The sequence below is a fragment of the Callionymus lyra genome, chromosome 10, assembly GCF_982586985.1.
Source record: "Callionymus lyra chromosome 10, fCalLyr1.hap1.1, whole genome shotgun sequence".
Classification (NCBI taxonomy): Eukaryota; Metazoa; Chordata; class Actinopteri; order Syngnathiformes; family Callionymidae; genus Callionymus; species Callionymus lyra.
The window spans coordinates 4,981,361-5,009,096 of record NC_141827.1 but is presented as its reverse complement, the minus strand read 5'-3'; the positions used below and the strand labels follow the sequence as shown (position 1 = coordinate 5,009,096).

Below are 27,736 nucleotides of genomic sequence, written 5' to 3'. Positions count from 1 at the left end.
AAAGTCTGGACCTCTTTTCTACGACTGCTGCCCCCACGACCTCACCTCAGATGAAACATTAAAAAGAGTATTTAGGTTAAAAAAGTTGTTCAATATAAATACATTTCTGGATCATAATTTAACTTTTAAAGATCAAGGTGTTGAGCTCGAGGTTTGACTGACAAGTTGATCCGTCGTCATGACAGCAGGAACTTCCTGATCTGATTTCTTTTTTTGTTAAAATGCTGCGTCGATATATAATAATAGTTTCTTCATTAAAGTGAGTAATTTCTTGTCAGAGGACGCGACTACAGATGTCCTTTGATTACTAAATGGAATTGAGCAATGATCTGCGGAGCCATTAGGGACACGGGCTGGAACTAATTTCAATCCTGGAATGGAACGACGACTGCAAACAAACACACACACACACACAAACACACAACACAAACGCACACTAACGCACACATGGGTGGTGAATGATGGATTGATGCAGAAACAACACACGGCACCACGTCAGCCATTTTATGGCGTCATGTCACACGGAGCTACTTCTGCAAATCAAAACCGTCTTCCTTCACCAGAGACGTGTGTGTGTTGCTGACGCTACGTTTGTGTGTCTGTGTGTGTGTGTGTGTGTGTGTGTGTTTCGTCTTCTGGCATGAGTTCGCAAATTCCTTCTGGGAAACTGTTAAAGCGTGAAGTGAATCTTCTTCTTGACGTTACCCCGACTGAACCCCAACACGGATCATCCGGGGGGTAAACGAGGTCGTCGTCCCGTCGCTGACGAGATCCTCTCAACACCAGGGAGCCCCCTAGTGGCCGCTCGCTGCACAATCGATGTTCGGGCGTGAGAAAATGTCAACACACTTTAAAATCGCGATATTTATTTTCACGTAACGATATTCAACAGCACTGTATGGATAAATATATGGATGTTTGTTTATTTAAATATTAAAACTATGATAAAAGTAAAACGCAATAAAGTGTGTAATACTATAAAATAATTTCTTACTATTTTCTTAATTTAAATTTAAATATTTAGTAATTTTTCTTTATTGTGTTAAAAATAAACCTCTGGCAGCAGTCATTACACTTAAGGAACAAATGAGATCCCGGCGATGACTGAGGACGAGAGGATACAGTGAGTCCTGCAGCTTTTAAAGCTGATGTTTGGGAATATTTTGGTTTGAAAACAAATAAAAGCAGTTACGACTGAGGACGAGAGGATACAGTGAGTCCAGCAGCTTTTAAAGCTGATGTTTGGGAATATTTTGGTTTGAAAACAAATAAAAGCAGTTATGACTGAGGACGAGAGGATACAGTGAGTCCAGCAGCTTTTAAAGCTGATGTTTGGGAATATTTTGGTTTGAAAACAAATAAAAGCAGTTACGACTGAGGACGAGAGGATACAGTGAGTCCAGCAGCTTTTAAAGCTGATGTTTGGGAATATTTTGGTTTGAAAACAAATAAAAGCAGTTACGACTGAGGACGAGAGGATACAGTGACTGCAGCAGCTTTTAAAGCTGATGTTTGGGAATATTTTGGTTTGAAAACAAATAAAAGCAGTGATGACTGAGGACGAGAGGATACAGTGAGTCCAGCAGCTTTTAAAGCTGATGTTTGGACATATTTTGGTTTGAAAACAAATAAAAGCAGTGATGACTGAGGACGAGAGGATACAGTGAGTCCAGCAGCTTTTAAAGCTGATGTTTGGACATATTTTGGTTTGAAAACAAATGAAAGCAGTTACGACTTCGTCAAGAGTCATGTGGTCTGTAAATACTACAACACCAGAGTCAATACTACACATGTATCACAATAGTATTGTTAACCGTGACACACATCGTAGCGTCAGATTCTTGACGTTAAACACGCGACACACCAGTGTTCTGGACGTACCTTCTATCGGCGAACTTTTCAACCGGCGGCAGATGGTCTGCACGTCTCCGAACGAGTCCCGGATCTTGTTGACGGCCTCGCCGCTCCGCAGCTCCATCAGCTCCCTCAGCTCCATCATGGTCACCCCAAAGTCCCCGTCATGGTTGCCGTCGGCGACCGAGTTCCCGGGCGGGTGGTCTGCCGTGTTGTTGGCCATGTCGACCGCGGCGATCGTGGACAGTCTTCGCTCTCTGAGGTCCTGGTCCGGCGGACTGGGCGTGTCAGTGGCGCACGGGGGGGATTGTGGGTCGTGTAGTTCTGGCGGCGAACGGTCAACTTTAGATGCGGTCCTGGATCAGCAGGCTCCTCCCGGTTCTCATGGGAACGAGGAGGTTGACATGTTCCGCTGGAGTCCTGCAGACAGAAGGAGTGTGAATGGATCGTTCAGCAGCTTCATCAGCACTAATTAATACATGATCTAATTACTGGAGTCTCTCATCACACATTACTGGTCCAGAGCTTCACGGAGGCTCGAACCACATCAACGAGTCCTCGCGACCAGATCCAGGTCCTTCACTCTCGTGACATCCATCGAGAGCCGACGCGTCACACCAACAATATTCCTTCGTTCGGTCGACACTTTGAACCGCATCACAAAGACAAGTTAACGACTGAACTCGTCAACATCCAGCAGAACATTATGATCAGTCTCTTGTCATCATCGTGAACTTTGACCTTTCCTCAAGCATCTTAAAAGTATGATCAAAATGTGTGAAGATTCACTTAAAAGTATGAACAGTTTCAATTGTAAACAAAAAAAAAGAAAGTTAATGATGGAAATTATGGTTTTGACATTTAATTAAGAGTTTTTCAGGCATTTTAATGATATCAAAATAAATAAACTACCTTAAATATCATGATGTAAGTCTTTTCTCTTGTCTAAACAAGAAGGATCTTCTCGCCTGCAGTTCATACTAAACTCTGCAGCGAGAATTCTGAGCCGCTCTAGTAGAAGAACTCACATTTCTCCTTCAAACTCTTCACTGGCTGCCAGTTTATTTCAGGATCAACTTTAAAATTCTGGTTCTTACTTTCAGATCTATTCATGGTCAGACCTTCCATCAGTGATCTGATCCAGACTTACACCCCAGCTCGGGCTCTGAGGTCTGTGGAGAATCTACTGATGGTTCCTGAACTTCAGGACCAGAGGAGAGAAATCCTTCCAGACTGTTGCTACTAAGCTTTGGAACCATCTCTGCGTTTGATGATCTACTGACTCCTTCAAGAAACATCTGTGTTTGATGATCTACTGACTCCTTCAAGAAACATCTGTGTTTGATGATCTACTGACTCCTTCAAGAAACATCTGTGTTTGATGATCTACTGACTCCTTCAAGAAACATCTGTGTTTTATGATCTACTGACTCCTTCAAGAAACATCTCTGTGTTTGATGATCTACTGACTCCTTCAAGAAACATCTGTGTTTGATGATCTACTGACTCCTTCAAGAAACATCTGTGTTTGATGATCTACTGACTCCTTCAAGAAACATCTCTGTGTTTGATGATCTACTGACTCCTTCAAGAAACATCTGTGTTTGATGATCTACTGACTCCTTCAAGAAACATCTGTGTTTGATGATCTACTGACTCCTTCAAGAAACATCTGTGTTTGATGATCTACTGACTCCTTCAAGAAACATGTGTGTTTGATGATCTACTGACTCCTTCAAGAAACATGTGTTTGATGATCTACTGACTCCTTCAAGAAACATGTGTGTTTGATGATCTACTGACTCCTTCAAGAAACATCTGTGTTTGATGATCTACTGACTCCTTCAAGAAACATCTGTGTTTGATGATCTACTGACTCCTTCAAGAAACATCTCAAGACACTTTCATTTGATCTTTTCCTTGATTTTCTGAGACTCCTTAGTTTGTCTCGGTGTTATCTTGAACTTTTAAAGTATATATTTTAACTGCATTGTTGATAGTTAAACCGTATGTGACCCTGGTCCAAAAACATCTTTACAAATAACTATTATTTACTTGTTTACTAACATACCACATGTTAGCATGGACATGTTTGGCTATTACAAAGACACCATTTAAAAAAATATATGTATATATAAAGACAAAGACAGCAGATGACTTGCAGGAGCCAAGGTCTCCAGCAGACAAGTTCCCACACAGTTTTATATATATATAGACATTTACTTCCCCGTAACGTAATAACATGAAACGTGTTTTTAACTGAACGTCAAAGTAGCCAGATTAGCTGGACTATAGCAGAGCTAACTTCAGTCTCTGCTGCCGTCAGGGAAATAAAGCACCTTACTTATGGTGCCAACAAAACTCCCATGATGCCTTTCTACACACTGCTCCATCTAGTGACGTCTGATTGGTCGCTACAGTACTTTATTTAAATTCTACGTTTCTACGCAGACATGTCAAGAAATGGTCGACAGCTGTGATTGGTTGGCTGGGCGGCAAAGCATTATGGGAGCGGTTCAGGTCAGTTACTGAGAGGGACGACGCCTCTTATGCAACGTTGAGTTTACGAGTTCGAATACATGTTGTTGAATAAATGTTGCTCAATTAAACAAGAGAACAATTTTTAAATGTTAAATACTTTGTGGATTTACTTTAATGCAGAGTTTTCAAAACGTAACGACCACAATAAGAACATTTAAATCTAGGATTACGTCGTAAAAATGTATCAACTCTTCTACTGTTCTATGACAGGAAAACTAATGTTTGCATTAAAGATGAATAACTGAGGAGGATCAACGTTCTAGTGTAAATATTCATGACGTCATTAATCAAACACACATTAAATCATCCTCCAGTTCAACATCAGCTCCTGACACTAAACATCTACCACCTCCTGGAGGTACTGACCACTGCGGACTGTAGCCGCTCAGTCAGACCCTCTACGGTGACCTTGTTTAAAGCAGCGAAGAAGAGCCTCAGCAGGTCCTGGATCAGCAGATCCACGGGAAACTGTGAGTGAAACCAAGTGAACATTCGCAGCCGTCGCCTCACGTTATGAGAGCGAACATCAAAGACTGTCGACTCGTCCGTCACGGTCTCGCCCTTCAAGGCTCTATTACCGGAGGTGTCGCTGATACGTTTGTGCCCAGAGTCTCATGGATTAACTGCTCGCTTGTCGGGGTCAGAGCCCCCCCCCCCCCCCCCCCCCCTCGTGACCGGAGGGGAGGACCACTGACCACTTCATTGTCACAGATACTGGAAAATATTCTACACAGCATTTACATTTGTGGATTCTCTCTGTGAAATACATTTTAAATAGATATATATACATATATATATACTTAGACTTTACTTTATTGTCATTGAAATTGTCAGAAAACACAGCAGTGAAACTGGCAACGAAATTTCGTCGCTTGGCAACCGAAATTTACAAATATATATATATATATATATATATATATACACATATATATCCACACACACACACACACACACACACACACACACACACACACACACACACACACTCTTTCATCAGATAACAACAGTTCAGATGATCTGTGATTTTAAAATATGTTTTTTAAAAACAAACAATTCATCATGAAGCTTCCATTTCCAGTTTAGATAACAACAAGTGTCTTTTCCATCACCGTTGCCGGGGCAACCGAACATTGGAGCCTTAAGCGTGTTGAGTTTTCCATCGCGTCAGGTGACCCGACCTTAAACATGTTCGGAGGAACTGGTTTGTTTTTGGGGCGTGTCGTGACACACACCTCGAGTTAATATCAAGATGTCGAGGAAACAATACACGTGTTCACACCAATGAACAAACACACACACCTGCACCTTGATGGTTCAACACACACACACCTGCACCTTGATGGTTCAACACACACACACACCTGAACCTTGATGGTTGAACACACACACACCTGCACCTTGATGGTTCAACACACACACACACCTGAACCTTGATGGTTCAACACACACACACCTGCACCTTGATGGTTCAACACATACACACACCTGAACCTTGATGGTTCAACACACACACACCTGCACCTTGATGGTTCAACACACACACACCTGCACCTTGATGGTTCAACACACACACACCTGCACCTTGATGGTTCAACACACACACACCTGCACCTTGATGGTTCAACACACACACACACCTGAACCTTGATGGTTCAACACACACACACACCTGAACCTTGATGGTTCAACACACACACACACCTGAACCTTGATGGTTCAACACACACACACACCTGAACCTTGATGGTTCAACACACACACACCTGCACCTTGATGGTTCAACACACACACACCTGCACCTTGATGATTCAACACACACACACACCTGAACCTTGATGGTTCAACACACACACACACACCTGAACCTTGATGGTTCAACACACACACACCTGCACCTTGATGGTTCAACACACACACACACCTGAACCTTGATGGTTCAACACACACACACACACCTGCACCTTGATGGTTCAACACACACACACCTGCACCTTGATGGTTCAACACACACACACACCTGAACCTTGATGGTTCAACACACACACACACCTGAACCTTGATGGTTCAACACACACACACACCTGAACCTTGATGGTTCAACACACACACACCTGAACCTTGATGGTTCAACACACACACACACACCTGAACCTTGATGGTTCAACACACACACACACACACGCGTCTCACCTTCTACACGCCTTAAATCAAGACGACACGACGATAAATCTGAAATATAACTTAAAAATATTTACTATATATTTACCACATCAAGTAAATTATCACTAAAAACTAGAATTAAATAGAAAATCGTGTTTTTTTTCCCCACATTTCACGATCAATATTCAATGTTTTTATCTGAACTACAAACGGTTGATCGGATCAGTCGCGGCGAGTGTAGCGAAGCGTCTGCATCAACAGGAAGTGAAGATATAAATATCTCGGGATATATATCAACGTCTGTGTGGACAGAGACGCTGTGTCTGGTCCTGGTCCAGATCATCAGTTGGTTATTGACTCCAGATGAGATCATGGATGTGGAGGGAGAACGTTTTTAATATCATCACGTTCCGTCACCGAGAAACTCTGAATATATCCGATGTTTGGTGACGTTCGTCGAGGTTTATTCTTCTGCGTCACAAATGTTCCGTCGAACTGAAGAAGCAAGAAGTGAAAGATCTTTTTTTAAAGACCAAAATAGGGGAAGAAAGATGAATGTACATTGTAACGTTCCAAAGTATTTTTACCGCTGAAAGAATTTGGGTGAACGTTCAAAACATAGTCTCTGACCCGTCAAACTGCGTCGCGGGAGGATCTGATCCATAAATGTGTCGCAACTTGTACTTTTTACTTCTGACATGACAAAACCATAAAATACATGTTTCCACGGTTAACAAATATAATTAAAGGTGTTTAAATCACCAATTGGATTTAAAAAATGAACTTAATAAAGATAATCTTAATTTATGGTCTTGTTGTCAAGTCTCTTCTGTACACGCGTGTCATGATGAATTTAGAAAAAACTTTAGCTTTTTTGCAACATATTTTATCATTAAAATGTCTTCTATGAAAGCGAAAGAAATGTTTATGAAAAACAATCGTAAAAGGCGCGACCTTCAACTCTGGCTCACATGACGGGAGAGTCGTGTCTTTATAACGTCCTCTGGTTCAAGGTCTGAAGGCTTTAAACGCCGGCGTGTTTGAACACGTGATCATATCACACGTCTCTGGAGACTCTGCGAATGAATCCGACTCGGGGTGGAAAGAGTTTGTTTTGGCTGAGAAGATGGAAACTTGTCGGGTCAACGACCACTTGAGGAACAACATGGAAGATCAAACATTAGATGAGTGGAAACGACACGAGTGGATTCATAACGTGCTGATGATGAATCATCTTTACTTCGGCTCTCAAAGTGAAACTTGAGTCAGAAGTTGATGCTGAATATGTTGAAGCAGTTGAATCTGTAATCATGCTTTCAATTACTTAGAAATAAGCTCTAACCACCGAATAACCTGCCTATTTACCAACCTACCTACCTTTCCACTTGACTATTTTCCAACCTACCTGCCTACTTGTCTAACTACCTACCTTCCTAGATACTTATTTAACCACCAATCTACCTTTCTACTTATCTAACTACCAACCTACCTACCTACTTATCTAACTACCAACCTACCTCCCTACTTATCTAACTACCAACCTAGCTACCTACTTATCTAACTACCAACCTACCTACCTACTTATCTAACTACCAACCTACCTACCTACTTATTTAACTACCAACCTAGCTACCTACTTATCTAACTACCAACCTACCTACCTACTTATCTAACTACCAACCTAGCTACCTACTTATCTAACTACCAACCTACCTACCTACTTATCTAACTACCAACCTACCTACCTACTTATCGAACTACCAACCTACCTACCTACTTATTTAACTACCAACCTAGCTACCTACTTATCTAACTACCAACCTACCTACCTACTTATCTAACTACCAACCTAGCTACCTACTTATCTAACTACCAACCTACCTACCTACTTATTTAACTTCCTACCTTCCTAGATACTTATTTAACTACCAACCTACCTGCCTACTTAATTAACTACCAACATACCTACCTACTTAATTAACTACCAACATACCTACCTACTTATTTAACTATCAACCTACCTACTTACTTATTTAACTACCAACCTACCTACCTACTTATTTAACTACCAACCTACCTACCTACTTATTTAACTACCAACCTACCTACCTACTTATTTAACTACCAACCTACCTACCTACTTATTTAACTACCAACCAACCTACCTACTTATTTAACTATCAACCTACCTGCCTACTTACTTAACTACCAACATACCTACCTACCAACCTACCTACCTACTTATTTAACTATCAACCTACCTACCTACTTACTTAACTATCAACCTACCTGCCTACTTATTTAACTATCAACCTACCTGCCTACTTACTTAACTACCAACATACCTACCTACTTATTTAACTACCAACCTACCTACCTACTTATTTAACTATCAACCTACCTGCCTACTTACTTAACTACCAACCTACCTACCTACTTATTTAACTACCAACATACCTACCTACTTATTTAACTACCAACCTACCTACCTACTTATTTAACTATCAACCTACCTGCCTACTTACTTAACTACCAACATACCTACCTACTTATTTAACTACCAACCTACCTACCTACTTATTTAACTATCAACCTACCTGCCTACTTACTTAACTACCAACATACCTACCTACCAACCTACCTACCTACTTATTTAACTATCAACCTACCTACCTACTTACTTAACTATCAACCTACCTGCCTACTTATTTAACTATCAACCTACCTGCCTACTTACTTAACTACCAACATACCTACCTACTTATTTAACTACCAACCTACCTACCTACTTATTTAACTATCAACCTACCTGCCTACTTACTTAACTACCAACATACCTACCTACTTATTTAACTACCAACCTACCTACCTACTTATTTAACTACCAACATACCTACCTACTTATTTAACTACCAACATACCTACCTACTTATTTAACTATCAACCTACCTGCCTACTTACTTAACTACCAACCTACCTACCTACTTATTTAACTACCAACCTACCTACCTACTTATTTAACTATCAACCTACCTGCCTACTTACTTAACTACCAACATACCTACCTACTTATTTAACTATCAACCTACCTACTTACTTATTTAACTACCAACCTACCTACCCATCTACCAACCTACCTGCCCACTAAACCCATCTGCCAACCTAATTAAACATAAATGATAGAAGTGATATTTATATTATATTATTTAAAACATTATCAAGTTACAACCTAACAACTTATCTTGGTTTTAATACAGAATAAACTTTGTAATAAAGTTTTCTTAATCACACTAAAGCACTAAATGATGGTTCAGTCTCTTGAATTATTGTGGCAGTAAAACCAAAAAACAAGAATCAGCTAAAATATTGTCGTCCACTGAACCAACAACATAAATCATTCCTCAGTGACAGCATCAGCATCAGCATCAGCATCAGCTCTACACTGAGTGTCCAACAGACGACTGGAGCTGAAACAAAACGTCCCGTTTCGAGATGTTTTGTTTTGCTTCTTTCTTGCGTTTCTCCTGCTGGTCACAATAAAACTGTTTTCGTTCCGCAGGGAAATGTGGTTCCGTCAGGATTTATTTTCAGGAACGGCCGAGAAACGATGCCCCCCCGACTCCCCCGAGTTCTCCGTGGTTATTATCTTCCCTCAGACGCCTCGCCTCGCGCTGCTCTTTGCCTCTGCAGACACACCTGCTCTGCATACTAAAGCAGCCTGCACCGCCTCACACACACACACATGGACACCTCCTGCAGGCCACACCCTCCACACACACACACACACACACACACACCATCCACACACACACACAGACACACACCCTCCACACACACAAGCAGGAACTTTTTCTTGTTGCACCCAGCAACAGATCCAGCACACACACACACACACACACACACACGCACACACGCACACAGAACCACTTGGATCCGGACCAGAGACGCCAGCGTCAACATGCGGGTCACATCCGAGCCCGAGGTCCGGACCGAAGCGTGTGCGGCGGCGAGTGAAAGTGTTGCCGCAGCACGTCAGGAGGAGGCAGAGCAGCAGCAGTCATGCAGGAGACACACCCAGGTCTGCAGTCACGTGAGCAGAATGAAGGAAATCCCCGTTACTGCAGAGAGGAGGTCTGGAGCCACGGTGCAGCATCTCAGCCCCGCCATCCGTGATGATCCGAGGATCAACTTCAGGATGTAACGACACACACACACACACACAAACACACACACGGATCAAGTGCCACAACTGTGTTCTTGTTTGAGGAGCACACGACAACAACAAGTCTCACCTTTAACTCGAACGTCAGACACGTCGCAACAAAGGATTCTTCTGGACCAGACGTTCAAATGTTGACACTGAAGATATTCTCACCTCGAACGACTTGTTTACACGCAAGTTTGTTTACACCCATGACTTGTTTATTAGCTTCGTCATGTGATCCCGTGAGTCGACGTTTACACACATGACTCGTTCATTAGCTTCGTCATGTGATCCCGTGAGTCGACGTTTACACACATGACTCGTTCATTAGCTTCGTCATGTGATCCCGTGAGTCGACGTTTACACACATGACTCGATCGTTAGCTTCGTCATGTGATCCCGTGAGTCGACGTTTACACCCATGACTCGTTCGTTAGCTTCGTCATGTGATCCCGTGAGTCGACGTTTACACACATGACTCGTTCATTAGCTTCGTCATGTGATCCCGTGAGTCGACGTTTACACACATGACTCGTTCATTAGCTTCGTCATGTGATCCCGTGAGTCGACGTTTACACACATGACTCGTTCATTAGCTTCGTCATGTGATCCCGTGAGTCGACGTTTACACACATGACTTGTTCATTAGCTTCGTCATGTGATCCCGTGAGTCGACGTTTACACCCATGACTTGTTTATTAGCTTCGTCATGTGATCCCGTGAGTCGACGTTTACACCCATGACTTGTTTATTAGCTTCGTCATGTGATCCCGTGAGTCGACGTTTACACACATGACTCGTTCATTAGCTTCGTCATGTGATCCCGTGAGTCGACGTTTACACCCATGACTCGTTCATTAGCTTCGTCATGTGATCCCGTGAGTCGACGTTTACACACATGACTCGTTCATTAGCTTCGTCATGTGATCCCGTGAGTCGACGTTTACACACATGACTTGTTTATTAGCTTCGTCATGTGATCCCGTGAGTCGACGTTTACACACATGACTTGTTTATTAGCTTCGTCATGTGATCCCGTGAGTCGACGTTTACACACATGACTTGTTTATTAGCTTCGTCATGTGATCCCGTGAGCCGACGTTTACACACATGACTTGTTTATTAGCTTCGTCATGTGATCCCGTGAGTCGACGTTTACACACATGACTTGTTTATTAGCTTCGTCATGTGATCCCGTGAGTCGACGTTTACACACATGACTCGTTCATTAGCTTCGTCATGTGATCCCGTGAGTCGACGTTTACACACATGACTCGTTCATTAGCTTCGTCATGTGATCCCGTGAGTCGACGTTTACACACATGACTCGTTCATTAGCTTCGTCATGTGATCCCGTGAGTCGACGTTTACACCCATGACTCGTTCATTAGCTTCGTCATGTGATCCCGTGAGTCGACGTTTACACCCATGACTCGTTCATTAGCTTCGTCACGTGACCCTGTGAGTCGACGTTTACACACTACATTCGATGCCAGTGGTTAAGATAAGATAAGTCTTCCTCTGAACAGTGTCAGTGAACAGAGAAGCAGATGCAGCATGAATGCTCCTCCCATGATGCAACACTAATAGACTGAGGGACTCATTAGACTGTCTAATACTGAGTTTGGGGGCAGGAGTGAAGAAGATATTCTATGTTAATCTTTGTGTTATTTCCTTTGATCTATGTTCTTTAAAATTGCACTTTCTCATACTTGCTCTTTTTTTTTATTTATACGAGTTTGACTAATGACTTTTACGCAGCACAAAATTAAAAAAGTGTGTATCGAGCACAGATTCAATGATTTATTACATTTATGGGTTTCTTGTGAAAATGAGGTCATTTACTACATTTACTCATTAGTAGTTACTAGTTACTGATACTGATCAGATTTTTGCTGGCCACTGAAAATATTTTAAATAAAATTAAAAAAAAAACAATAGACTAATATATGTCACAATACTGTATCAGTATTCAAAATTACCATACAAATATTTACAGCGTTTGTTCATTTTTGTGTTGCAATTAAACTTCCGGCCGATAGGTGGCATTAGTCATTACGTCCTCCGCAGGCTTAGGAACTATGAAATCCTGCGAGATCTTAAGGGATGACTGAGGACAAGAGGATACAGTCGACTCCAACTGCCTTTAAAGCCGATGTTTGGACATTTTGTCTTTCAGTTCTATTAATTCAACCAAAAGAGAGTGGGACAATCACTAGATGTCATTAAAATCCAGTATCTTAAATGGTTTACAAAATTCTGAAATTATTGTGAGCTGAATATATCGTAATGTAGGATTAAGGTAATAGTTCAACCATACTTGTATGACAACTTTTTCAGAAACGGAAGCACAATTTTAATTTTAATAAATGTTTACTTGTAGTCTCTTATCGAGAAGATGTTTTCAGGAACAAACGCGTTTCTTTCTTTCAATTTAGGTACAAACACATAAACCTTTTTTTTTTTAGATAGTCCCGTAAATTCCACGTTCTACTCCACACCAACTCGCCCTCCTTCACGATCCACCCGTCCTATAGTTCCACGCGTACTATGTCTCGTTCCCGCTTGAATAAAAGGTTCCAAATGTTTGGTTCTATCAGGTCAAACCAGGCTGCGAGAGTCCGGATCTTTGCTCACCGTCGTCTTACGACTGAAACACTGCTGCCGACTGTGAGATGATCTTACAGGCAAACAGGAGGAGAGACTCCAGGACGTCTCATCGCGGCCAAGACGACACCTTATTTATTTCAGACTCTCACTCGACAGCTTTTCTACCATCTCTGCCAACGACCTCGTCCGAGTCGTACATCTCAAGCAAGGACTCGACAAATGTGGAGACGCATCGTGAAGCGTTAGAAACAACGAGATCATTCATGTGAAGACTTCGGGGCTGAAGGGACCTCGAGCCACGTTTGACCTGGAGGGCTCCAGATGGCGCTTTGACCCGTTCATAGCACAAGAAATTATCAAGTCAACCGGATCAGGTCGCGGTGTTGAAGGGGCTTTGCTTGTTGTCATACCACACTCACTAAGCCTGATAAACATGACCCGCTGTTGGTGATCTGACGGTTTAACACTGGAACTAGAAGAACAGGTCAAGGCTGAAGGAACCAAACCATGTATCTTGGACAAAAGCATCACATTAAAAACAAATCGGGTTAGAAATCTAGGGTTCTACGCTTCATTTAAGGTCAAAGGTGAGCAGTTTTGACCTCAGAAAAGAAGCACAACAGTAATTCATATCGAGTTATTATAGGGATTTGTTTTTTGGTTTAGGTTATTGTAGAAAAAGTTACTGAACATGTTCTGAAAAAACTTGTTTAATCTCATCACAACGATATTATCTTTTTAGATTCTTTATTCATCTGATAGAAGAAGAAAGTTAATCAGAGAAGGCTGGTAGAAATTTCGGGTCAATTTCTTCAAGTCACAACAATTCTTCAATAAACAACACAAGAGTATTTTCCTCGACCAGTGCACCGGCATTCTCTGGCAGAGGTGCGGGTCAGGGTGTGAAAGCGGGTCAAAGGACGCCCGGCATCTTCTCCACGTTTGTAACATCTGACCTCACCTCTAACATCCATTGATCCAGGACCAGTCGAGGGCTGTGTGGTCTCCATGTTTGAATGAAGGCGTGACGGCGAGACGCAGAAGGAACAAACTTTAGCAACGATTTGAACAAGTCAGTAACACACCGAGCATCAGATCCAAACAGAACCTTTCACATCCAGCAAAAGGTCCGTCGGCGGCTACAGTGGAATCGGCAGCAGAAACAGGGATGAATGAACGAACCATGTGGAGGTCAAACAGCGGGCGAGGATTCGCAAGAACAGTTGGACGGAAATTGAGTCCGACCACTGAACTGCGGAGTAAAAGATGAATGAAGTCACACATTGCAGGGGATTCCTGACTGACAAGGACAATGTGGTCAGGCTGGCAGGGCCCCCCCACGCCATTGTACTTCCATGTGTGTGTGTGTGTGTGAGAACATGTGTCAAGTCACACACTCATGTTGAAGTAGAGAATGTCGCTGACGAGTCTGGTTTAGTCCTTCACAGTAGACGCCATCGTTAATCCACTCGGAAATGCTTGAGGTCAAAAGTCTTCATCAACTAACTACAGACTTTATTTAACTTGGATAGAATGAAGCGTGTGTCAGCAGAATCTGAGGATACGATACAAGGTAACAATCCAGATATATTGAGATAAACTGTGATAGTGTAGTAACAAGTATATATGTGTAGTATTGTCCAGTACTTGACTCTGGTGTTGTGATAGTGTAGTAACAAGTATATATGTGTAGTATTGTCCAGTACTTGACTCTGGTGTTGTGATAGTGTACTAACAAGGATATATGTGTAGTATTGTCCAGTACTTGACTCTGGTGTTGTGATAGTGTAGTAACAAGTATATATGTGTAGTATTGTCCAGTACATGACTCTGGTGTTGTAGTATTTACAGACCACATGACTCTTGACGAAGTCATAACTACTTTCATTTGTTTTCAAGCCAAAATATGTCCAAACATCAGCTTTGAAAAGCTGCTGGAGTCACTGTATCCTCTCGTCCTCAGTCATCACCAAGGTTTAAGCAGGATTTCATCGTTTCTTTGGCTAAAAGAATGGAATAAGAGGCACCGAGGCAGCCATCTTGAGAGGTTTAGACAATAAATCAGACCTGAATTGATTCAAGAATTTGAATTTGGATCCTCATGATGGACACTCTCGTGAACCTGCTGCTGAGCTAAATCAACGATGAAGACTTCTATAGCGTGAAGCTCCAACACATGCACATACGTGACGGCTGCGTGAGAAGTCAGGGTCACGTGACCTCCTGTAGTAGAAACAGGAACAGAAGTCCAAATGAAAAACATGAGCGTGTCAGAATTATGTGGAAGTGGATCAAGGGTGAAGGGCAGGAGCGACTGAAGAAGATCCACTTTGCGAGCCCTTTAAGACCGAACAAAAGGGGGAGACAAATCTTGAACCCGGCAAGCGGCAACATCTAGAAGCCGTCCAGATGTTCAATAATCCTGTTCAGAGCGTGAAGCTCCAGATCGCTTGCTGCACGGACCCGATCCAGGCCGATCAGAAAACCCTCAATAAAGCCAGAAGGAGTACGAGTGAGGCAGGTGGGGGGGGGGCTTCACACACTGGTGCTACTGGTCCGTCCCCAGGTGTGAATCAGCAGATAAAAGCCTCCATTGTTGGAGCAGATGAAGGGGAACCGTCCGCAAATATCAGCACTCGCAGCAGAAGCCGAGGATTTAGGCCAGCGTTGCTTTTATGCTTCAGGTTGTTTCACATCATCCTGGTTTTCATAGAAGAGATGAAGCTCAAATTTAATTTTTTCTGCTAAGCATTTATTGGTCTTATCTTCAGATAAACAGTTGCACAACATGTTCTCTGTGGCAAGTATAGTTTTAGGTCGTAGTATAGGAATATTCACTTTTATTAAAGATTTATTTTCTCAACTAAAACCGAAAACAAGATACAAATCATCAGTTGAGAAAAATGTAATTACGAAAGGTTTGAGTTTGAGATCCATTGTTTTCTAAAGCCAGGCTTTGTCGTAACAACAAATATAAGCTTAACATGCAATATTTTCCACCAACTGCACGTTCTTACTAAAGACAAGACAAACATCGGCACAAACGCTCCGATTGTCTTCAGTAGCTCTTCCAGTGCTGAGTCAGCAGGTTTAAGAAGGTACTTTCTTGTGCCGTGTCAACAGAGGAGGAGACGTATTTACTGTAAACACCAGTGCAGAGAAATAAACACGGCGGCGGGAGACTGAGCTAACAGGGAAGTTAGCAACGGAGACGAGCGTGAGGGAAAGATATCGTCATCACCAGGAGTTACGTTTAATAGAGTCTCACGTCGTCGAAGTTCAACATTTCACATTCATGTATTTACAGCTTCATGTATACATAGAATAAAAGTCCAGCACGAGGACCTAATGCCTGTATTTTCCTTCCTTTTTTCCTCAAACACTCGACTAGACTTTGATGGCGTTTACACCAACTCAGCAAGTGGAAGCGTCTACCATTGTAGTCCCTGCTCTGATCTGTTCTCAAGCCAAGCAGGTACTAAAAATGTGACAAGGATCGACAAAACCGACGTCCACTTACTGAGAGCGACTTCACTGAGGAGTCATCAGCGATACTTCCCACACAAGAAACAAACGTTTTAGGAAACAATGGACTACGGTATGTTGGTTTGAAAAGATTTTCCGTGGTCCGTGGTCAGCGCACCGCGAGTAGGTAGCAGAGCCGGTGGAAACACAAGCAAACAATGTGGCTGGAATTGTTTGTCAGAGAAAAAAAAACATGGCTTCAACTCCAAATCGAATATAATACAACAATAACTTACGTTTTTTCCCTTTAAGCTAAAATAAATCTCAAGAAATGAAAACCGGGAATTAAAATCCGTTGATATCATATCGTCCATAATTGGTTTATGATTTATTGGCTTCACGGGCCTTCAATACGGTCCCTTAGCAGATTCTATCTACAAACCCAGGCTCAAGAGTTGATTAAAAAAGATAATGAATAAACCACAACATATTTGATTAGGGAACTTTACAGCAGTTTCCATTGGTGAAGCCCTGCCTTAGAAGGAGAGTGGTCCGGTCAAAAGGTAAATAAACCAATGAAAAGTATCGCTTCAAAGTTCAACGTTAACCGTTGATTAATTTCCACACACGTCGACGCCGTGACTCAAACTCATGCATACATTAATGCTGCTCCTCCTTTTCCCAATCTGTCCCACTCGCTCTTTGAAGGAATCTCTTTTGAAGAGCGTCAGCATCTGTCAAGACCCTCAACGTTAGCCGCCGGCGCTAACAAGCTCCACAGGGCGGACGTGGGACCATCTAGCAGGACCTGCTCCGAGGGTGGACGTCCACGGACGCGAGGCCCAAATATCTAAGAATCAAATGCTTAAAAAAAAGATGGAGATGTTTATTCGTCATGGATGAGTCAACATTGTGTTGGTGTCATGGTCCAGGACAGTCTGTCAGCTACTTTCATTGTTGTTTTTGTGAGCTTTGGACCCAAATAAGGTGATTTGAACAGAGATGGACGCTGTGAGAAGATGTTATTGTCGAGTCAAGAGCTGGAGTCATGGAACCGTGACGCCGCCTGACGTGACTTCACTGAATCATGTGGACAAACAAAAGATGTCTTCTCTGCTAAACTGCTGCCACCGTTGTGGAGGAGCGAGACGAAGAGACCTGGAGAGCTTCGGTAACACCTCCTGATAAGCAGGACACGCCGACAGGGATGTGCCGGCGCTTCTCTCCGCCGGGGTCGGAGGTCGAAGCCGAGATATGTGTCGTTGCGATTTCATACAACGCAGAGACGCGTCCAGTCGGTCAGACGTCCAACGTGGCCAGAGCTGCCACGATGAAGGGTTTGACAAAAAACTCTTGGACTAGCTTCAGAACAAAAGATTCCGGGGGAAACTGGACAAGCAGGCAGCAACAAGAAAGAAGGGGTGTTTAATATTAATAAACTTGGAAGTATAGTGGGAAGAAAAAACTGTTTAACAGCACTGTATCAATTTCTAATTTACAATTACTTTCTCTGCAACCAAAGGAAGAACGAAATCAACCCGAGATCCCGGCGATGACAGGATGAGAGGATGCAGTGGACTTCAGCAGCTTTTAAAGCTGATGTTTGAACATATTTTGGTTTGAAAACAAATGAAAGCAGTTACTACTTTGTTAAGAGTCATGTGGTCTGTAAATACTACAACACCAGAGTCAAGTACTGGACAATACTACACATATATACTTGTTACTACACTATCACAACACCAGAGTCAAGTACTTGACAATACTACACATATATACTTGTTACTACACTATCACAACACCAGAGTCAAGTTCTTGACAATACTACACATATATACTTGTTACTACACTATCACAACACCAGAGTCAAGTACTTGACAATACTAAACATAGATCCCACTCTGACCCTCGAGCAACATCAGTTGTTGCTCTTCTGGGGGGACATTAAAGGTTGTCAACGTCACCATTTATCAATATCTAAGACCTGTACCTGCTCCACTGTGTGTCCCGGGTCTTGAGTCCGAGGCCTTTAAACAAGTAGGTTTAGACCTTGAGGATTGTCTGCTTATATCACTGGACCTCCTTCACAGAAGATCAAACAATCTGCAGGAGGACAGACTACGACTCAGGAATGCTCTACTCAGTATCTTCTGCCGATTACTAAGCTCCTCTTCATCTTATCTCCAAGAGAGACCAGCCAGCTGCTCACAGAGCTCCCATTAGAGTCCCCATCAGGGATGATGCTCTTTGAACGTAGAATCAACAGTTTCTGAATTAAATCAACAGCCCCTGACCCTCCTTCAAATCCAAAAACTGTACAATTTGCTCCTTTGCCGAGCTTCAACAAAAGAGAAAAGAACACTGTTCTTGTCGCACGGAGGGAAAAGAAGTTCCCGCTTTGAACCGGCGGCTCATTCTTAAGCCTCTTTACGTCGACTGATTATCCGCGGAGAGTCTTGGCTTTCTTCTCTCCTCCTGGCGCTTTTTTTCTCTTCCAAAAACCTGCCACCGGTGTCAAGTCGTTCCCTTCCTCACACTCCAGGCTTCATTACGCAACCGACTGTACGGAGCGAGGGAGTCCAGAAGGAGGAGTGAGTTCATACTTTCTCTCGCAGTCATCATGTTGGTTGGAACTCTTTCGCCTCCACTTAGGATGTGTCATCATCACTCGCGATAACGAAACAACGCCGCTCGGATCTGCACGACATCCGCTGAGCGACCCCGGGAGTCGAGAGCCTCGTCGTGGATCTGAAACCTGAGCACAGATGCGGTAACGCACGAGTGTGCGCCGGTGATGACAATTCGGCGTGTGGAGTTTGAAAAAGGCCGGGGTCGGGTTACGGCGGACGTCGGAGCGACGCCGACGTTTTATCTGGTGGACATGAAAGCGTGAGCGCCACACAAATCATGACGGGATCCATGATTGACATGTGGAGGTCTGGCATGAACGTGTCACAGGAGGACAATGGTGACTCGCGTCGACCTTTACCGACCACATGGGCTTAGATATCATCTCGTGGAAAGATTGCGTAGATGGTTTTCCTCCCGCTCCTGATCATTTTTCCTCGACCGTTCACACCATTTATAGCCATGTGTCGAGGCAAAGGTGACGAGGAATCCTCCCTCCTCGTCCTCCGGTACAGAGGCTGCTTCAGATAATGTCTCCTCTTTTAGATTCATGTCATTTTCCACAAACTGACAAGAATTGTTGGGGGTTATGTGTCAAAGTAAATCGATCAGTTCAAAGCCCGGAGAAGACGCTACAAACGCTGAAAAGATTCTTCCTCTGCCCAAGTCGACAACTTTAAAAGCCAGTTGGCATCAAGCGACGCTGGCGCTCCGCTCGTATATTTTGGACGCGTCCCATGAAGTCGTTGTTACGTTCCCTCCAGCAGCCACTCAACAGCCTTTAGGATCCAAACAGTCACAGATAAAACTGCAGCTGGTTATCTTTTAGCACTGCCTGTATTTGCAGCTCAAGAGTTATGGGTGAAAATAAATCCATGAATCATCACACGAAAGTGATTTTCCTCCTCTACGGTCGCGCGCCGTATCGACGGAAAACCAGTTTTCTCCCAGTGAACGACTGATCGGACTCAAGAGGGTTTTTTTTTTGTGCTGCTTCTCCACTAAACATGGCCATTATGTCATCTCCGTGTCCATCATTATGAACGCGGGCCTGTGGTCCTCAGCCGGCTCTTACCCACATCACAACGAGGCTCTTTTGAAGAGACCCTCAGATCCTCCTTCACGTGGATTCAAGTGGGTGAGTCTCGGACTCGCCGTATGAAAATGAGTGAAGGAAACGTGGCCACAGGAGCGTCACAGAGGTCGATGAACCTGCCAGGAACAAAAGACCTCGGGGGGCTTCAGACAGCAGGTCTGCACGTGAGCATTAGCACGACCATAACTCACACAAGTCCTCGTCTCGGGAGAGTCCTCGCAGATGATGGACAATCCATCAGTCTAATTGATTGACTTGCAGGCAGACGACGTCTCCAGCTTAAAACTGATGAATCATTTCAAAACACTCCTCGTACGAACCCACAACTCTCTCCATCCTGATTCAGCTTTTCATCGTTTAACCTCTAAAAAAAAAAAAAAAAACCTTTTTGACAAAACCTGTCGCCACTTTCCCCCAATAAAAGGTGAAGAACATCTCCCTCCGTCAACAATAAAGAGAAATATTTTCCATTACATTTTGTCTGCCTCAATTATTTATCGTCCGTGGTCTCGCCGTTTCATTAATAAATAATAATTTTTTGGGTGTCATGGTACCACACACACACACACACACACACACACACACACACACACACACACACACACACACACACACACACACACACACACACACACACACACACACACACACACACACACACACACACACACACACACACACACACACACACACACACACACACACACACACACACACACACACACACACACACGGTCACTGTGATCGAGAGAGTTGTTGCGATGGATGACGCCTCATATGAAGTGTTGATTTAAAGCTCTGATAAATAAAATAAAACATGTTCATTTATACCAGTAAAAAAATGTAATGGCTACTACTTCACGCATTTCATTTTATCCGGAGGTTTTCACAATGTAACCCCCGCGATAAACGAGGGACCAACATTTCGTAGAAACAGGTGTTTCCTTGACAACAACATTGAGCTAAAATGACAACACCGATGGAGGAAATTAATGTTTAAATGGTGGTTAAGGGGCTCCATCGATAGTTCTGTGGCGAGATTAGGGACTTCCCCGGAACGCCACGTTCAAGAGCGTTTAAACGATGAAGCCACAACAGGAAATGTTAGCGTGAAGCAAGACGCAGATGTCGTAAATGGAAAATGTTAACATTAATGATCACTCAAAGTATTCCCCGGAGGGAAGAAAACTAAACCAAAGACTATTTGTCAGCATTTCAACTTCTCGTCTGTGACATCACACATTATATTAAGAAACGATAACACGTCATTTTGTGTCAAACTTATCTTGACCGTCGGGTCATTTTGTGTGTCCTGATGGGAGGTTGTCTGGAAATTGTAGATCCATGGTGACTCTTAAAGATGTCCGTGATTTAGGAAAGATATGGACGTTAACAATACGACAGAAAAATAACAGCAAACACAGAGATGACAAAAATGAATTGAGCCTCAAGGGTCAATGATGTGACGCCTTATTTTTCTGTCCAAGTAAGAATTTTCCGATAGACAATAAATAGAATTACATAAAAATTAAACATCCATTTGTTATACATTCCTTATAAACTGGCTCAGTCTAACTCATCTTCTTTTTCATCATTTTTCCACCACCGTCCAGCCTTGACTTTTGTCAGGAGAAGGAAATACATTCAAGTATTTTTTAAACTAGTTTTCCCATTTGGCATAAATTCTAATAAGTTTTCCATTCATTGGCAAAATCATAAAGCATTTTCACATACATTTCCATCACGACATACAAACGAATGTTGTTGGGTTACGTTTTATTTTATCATCCGAGGGCGACCATCAAGAAATGGAACTTGGAACTTTTATTTTGAAACCATCTTAAGGTGGGAAATTCCGGCAGTTGGAAGGTTCGGAACGAAGTCTCTTTCAGATATCAAAGAACGTTTTGTAATGTGGTCATAATGTGTCATAAGGTGTATCCAACACATATTATTGAGTATTAAATGGTGATAAACTATTGTTCGTCTTGTAAGATCTGTATAAATTAATTCAGTTTTAAGGGTTTTTCAGGTTAAACATATTATAACTGCATTACGAGGGAGACAATATTATAGAATAAAATGAACAACAAACAACAAAGTATCTTCTTAAACTGTTTATCTAGTTCCTGATATGCGTTCAACCATTTTAACGTTAAATGTATACATTTTGAGATAAACTCTAGTCACCCCAAATTAATTTAAGGTAAGGTAAAACTTTATTGATCGTTTATTTTGTAAGAATGTGTTGTATTCACTCAAGTGTAAAAACACAAAAATAATATATAAAGGCATGTGAACACATTCCAAGTGTTTAACAATCGGCCAAACATATCCTTTTTTCTTTATATTTTAAAATCGACCTATTAAAAAGTTTTGTCCGTCATGACCTTCAAATTATAAAAGGAAATGCTCAAAATCATACTTTCCTGCTAAATATACATTTGGTTTGACTGCTAAAAGACTGTGGCCCCTCGTGTGATCGATCTGACGCCCCTGGTTTAGATGTAAAAGGGGGTCGATCACGGAGCCTCTTTGACTGTGAGGAGAATCTTTATCAGAGAAAATCTGCTTCGCGCTGATCTCGCCTCCCCTGCAGTAACATGTTTCTCTTGTTTCCAATTCCGCCTTTATTGCCAATGTTCTCCAGGCACTTAGTGGAGCAGGTCTGTGGAAATTGGACGGGATGTGATATGCAATGCCAGCACCTGAAGGAACCGCCGAGGGGCCCATGTTACTGGATCACGATTAGACGGATAGTTGTTGTCAGAATGAAGGCTGTCAGAGACCAACAACAATAAAGCAGCATGTTCTAGCCACACTTAATTGATCCACCGTTGGATTTTATTTACAAACGTACTCGGGTGGATACTTGTTGTTTTTGTATTCATTCACTACATTTGAAGAGCTGGATCATGTAGAAACTACATCTTTTCTCAATTTAAAATGAGTGGAGTTTTGAGTATCTTAATTATAAACGGATAAACAATTCCCCGAGAGACAAGGAGAGCTTAGCCATGGAAACGCTTTAGCAAACTCGCTTGTTTGGTCGGACGACTTTCAAGGTCAACACAACCTTTTATATCTTCACATCTTACAGAAGATCTCACGGAAGAAGGAGACACTGGAAAATGACGAGATCGCAGCTACTTCTCAGAAACAAAATGAGTAATCCTTATGTAAACATAATGAAAATCAATCAGGAACAAGATAAACATTTTAGGGACTTTTGTTCTGTTAAGGAAATAAACGACTAAAATCCTTGTTTACATCCCATCCTCGTACATGTCCCACTAACTGGTCTCCTAACTTTGTCACCGAACGTTTCTTAAAGATCTGTTCCTCTGATATACCGTTTAGTTAAAGTGATAAACCCAAAATGCAAACTTCACTCATTTTCTACTCACTCTAATGTTGACTAAGGGTTGGGATTATTTTCAGAGTAATCTGTTCTTTTTACAGATAGACAAAAATAGTTTGTTCATTTTAATGTAGCGACTGGAGCTCAGTTGTCTTCGTCATCGTCCAAAAAGACACTTAAGAACATCCAAATACCTCCATATTTCTCGTAAGTTTTAAGTTAGTTTGTGGCAGACGTTAAGGATAACAGGGAGATAAAACTGGAAGTACTCTCAGTAAATATAACAACGGCTTCTAGTGTAGACAGTACTGTGTGAACCCTGGAAGCGCTCGCGGTATTTATGACCATACATTTTTGTCAATAACTCTAAAAAGGAACAGATTCATCTAAAATGAATCCCAACCCTTAGCCGACATGAGGGTGAGTAGAACATTTGGGGTGAACGATCACTTTAAAATAATTTAATTGACTCAAAAAATGCACAGTTGACCTTATAATCTGATGCTATAATCTTACGTATTAATTCTGGTTGACCTTGAACTGATTTTATAAGGAACAGGTCTCTCAAAGATATGTCAACATGTGTTCGTAGGACTTTAGTAAACTGAATTGCCATCGCTTGATGGATCGTCTGAGAATCATACCGTGCTTCAACATAAGATCACAATGTCTGTACAAGATCCCAACATAGCAACCGTTAAGAGACAAGTCTACGAAGTGGATTTCCATCTCCGGTGCGGCATCATCTTGTCCGAATAATGCTAGACTTTTTTTTGGGTCATTTTCTAGAAACCTGCCCTTCAAACGCTGCCTGCACCCTCTTCTTCACCTCCCTTGATCCGTGTCCAATTCCCCACCAAAATTCCTGAACCATTTCCCGTCAACATCCCGCAGATGAAGAAGTTGAACCGACACACGTTGCACACACCTGAAGGTTCTCTAGAAGACCATTTTACCGCTCAACTGGAAAACAATGCAGCTACTAGATTTCGTCGCTTGTCGACTCGCTGTGTTCCTGACACACTCCCACTGTACAGAGTTTCCTGCGGCTCGCTTTTACACAACATTTGTTTGGACATCTTTCTCCTGGAGCGCCGAAACAAGCCCGACAGCCGTCAGCCGGTCGCCAGCTCAAGCAGTGAGACAGCACATTAGTCAGCCTCGGATGATGCCGGAGCATCTTGTGACTGCGAGCGGATCGGAAACAACTCCTCACAGTCCGTCGTCTGTTGGCTCGAGTCGCAGTTGGACAATGGAACGCCGCACATTTCGGCAGAAAAATGTATGGGCTGACAGGGAAGGTATGTCGCGCCGACACAGGCTCCCATTCACGTTGAAGAAGGGGCGGGGCCTATCAATTTTCTTTTAAAGAGTCGTATTCAGGTCTGGAATGTGGGCTGAGGTGGGGATGTATAGAACATATTTTCACACAGAGTCACACACAGCAGGTTTTTCCGTAAATGCTGAACAAAGAAAATAGTGACGAATGCATTGAAAACAGGTTCATTTCCAACAGACACATTCAGAAATCACATGAACGCACGAGATTTGCTTAAAAACAGATCATGGACCATGAAGTCTGGGAACAAAAACCACGTCAGATTCAAGGCGCACATGATCTCATCGAGCTAAATGTCACTTTTAGGTGGAGTCCCTTGTTTTTCCGCCAACAATCAGCTGACGGGAAAAAGATAAGTGGTTGAAAGTAGTTTCTGCATTTAGTCACCATTATACAGTGGTTTGTTGTGTTCAAATACTGACGTTACTGTATTTTACTTTTATTTTAAAGTGATTTAAAGGTTAGCAATATCACAACACATATCATTTTTAATTGATAAATGATGGTGTATCAAAAAAATAACAAAGTCAATGAGGCCTGTGAAAACTTAAGTAACTTACATAAAGGTGTATCTTGTCTTATATGAAATGAGTTAAGATATCCAATCACTTCTAGATAAGGCAGGTAAGGTCAAATGTTCAATGCGTATTCTAACGGGAGGAACCACAGGGCAGACCCAGATGAGATTTCAACTCTCGGTTTAATTTTTTTGAGCTTCTGACCCACAAACATGGACATAATATGGACAGATTGTGGAACAATAACAAAAATACATATTGATGACGAGAGACATTAAATCATTTTCTGCACCGCTTAATTATTATGGGGGCCGGGGGGGGGTTCTGGGTCCTAGTTTCTTTAGGCGAGAGGCAGGGGACACCCTGGACAGATCGCCAGTCTGTCTCAGGACAAACAAAGACACACTTCATCCACACAAACACACTCATACCTACAGACAATTTCCCCCAAGTTCTCAATCAACCTCTGTATGTTTTTGGACTGTGGGAGGAAACCGGAGTTCCCGGAGTAAACCCACACAGCACGGGGAGAAGATACAAACCGGCAACCTTTTTGCTGTGAGTAAAGTATGAATTCCAACGTAATAATATCATGAAAATATTTAATTAAATATCTCAGAAATGTAGATGGAACATCATTACAGTTCAACATGCTCGGGTTAAACAAGGAGTCAAAGGAGATTTGTTTAAACAGAGCATTATATTGTCAAGTATTGAAAAGAAAAATGACATCTTCCTTCATAAATCATGACCACAAGTAATTGAGTAAACGTACGTTTGCTCCAGGAAGGTGCGTCTTGGCGGTGACATGCGAGTTGTGTGTTGCATGTGTGTCCTGTGCGTGTGTACACACGCTGTGTGTGAAATGACTGTGTGCTGATAGCCTTCAGGCTCGCAGGCCAAACACGGCCACGCCCAGATCTCTAACACAAACACCGCATTCCACCCGCTCCCCGAACACAGAGCAGGACCAGGGCTCGCATGGACCAGGGCTCTCATGGACCAGGGCTTGCATGGACCAGGGCTTGCATGGACCAGGGCTTGCATGGACCAGGGCTCTCATGGACCAGGGCTCTCATGGACCAGGTCCCGCGGCGGGCAGAGCGAGGGATCCTGCTGGACGTCACAACCCGACAGAAGACCGACCGCAGCAGGCGACCAGCAGCACCGTCTGCACTCGGAGCAGGAACCAGGAAACACGGTCAGCAGGGATCCCCCTGTTTCTACAGGGGTCACGTGATGAATCAATAAACCACCTGTTCTGTTCAACAGATCCTCAACGACGACGATGGTGAATGAACTTTTTTTTCATTTCATGAAGAATCAGTGAAATAATAACGTTTCTAATTCACCTGCCACTTTGACATAGTAACTGTCACAGCTCTTGAGAAGAATGTTCTTCCTTCTTTCACAAGTCACACACACACACACACACACTTCTCGAGTCGGTGACGTGAGGACAGGCGAGTGAAATCCTGACTGTTGCCAAAACAACATGAGGAAACCATCAAGCCAGAACTTCCTGTTGGCCCTCGCTATCCGCCCTCCATCTGCTGACTTCCTTCTCAGACCAACGCCTTTTCCGTCAGATGCTGGAGATACACACACACACACACAGAGACACACACACACACACACACTCACACACACACACACACACACACACACACGCCACTGTGGGTCACTGCCTTTATATCAATCCCCGATATCAAGCGTCAAGCGTCAAGAACGGCATCATCTTGTCGTTTTTATTCAGCTCGTAACGACAGAACAAACGGGTCAAAGCCAGAGGAAGGAAACGCACGATGGTTGCCAAGTAACCGTCCATCTCACTTGAGAACAAGACACGGAGCTACTTGACCTCCTCCACCTGGACAACCCTCCCAACTGGACGGGCCGTCCAGACCCTCTCAACAGAGCACAGAGTAACAACAAAATGTTGAGTCACGATAATACAACT

The 27,736-nt window shown here is 42.8% G+C and overlaps 1 protein-coding gene and 1 long non-coding RNA gene across 4 annotated transcripts in view; one reads left to right on the top strand and one right to left on the bottom strand.

Moving 5' to 3' along the window:
• LOC148069980 (plasma membrane calcium-transporting ATPase 1-like) overlaps positions 1-27,736 on the bottom strand; it is a 93,115-nt gene that overhangs the window by 51,838 nt on the left and 13,541 nt on the right. For all 3 annotated transcript variants that reach the window (XM_087801308.1, XM_087801306.1, XM_087801307.1), the window contains exon 2: positions 1,882-2,274. In XM_087801308.1, the coding sequence (XP_087657434.1) occupies positions 1,882-2,077 (196 nt within the window). In that variant the 5' untranslated portion in view covers positions 2,078-2,274. The remainder of the gene's footprint in view (positions 1-1,881; positions 2,275-27,736) is intronic.
• LOC148069981 (uncharacterized) lies at positions 26,743-27,127 on the top strand. Its single transcript, XR_015712942.1, has 2 exons — positions 26,743-26,977; positions 27,049-27,127. It is a non-coding gene; the product is annotated as an uncharacterized LOC148069981 (long non-coding RNA).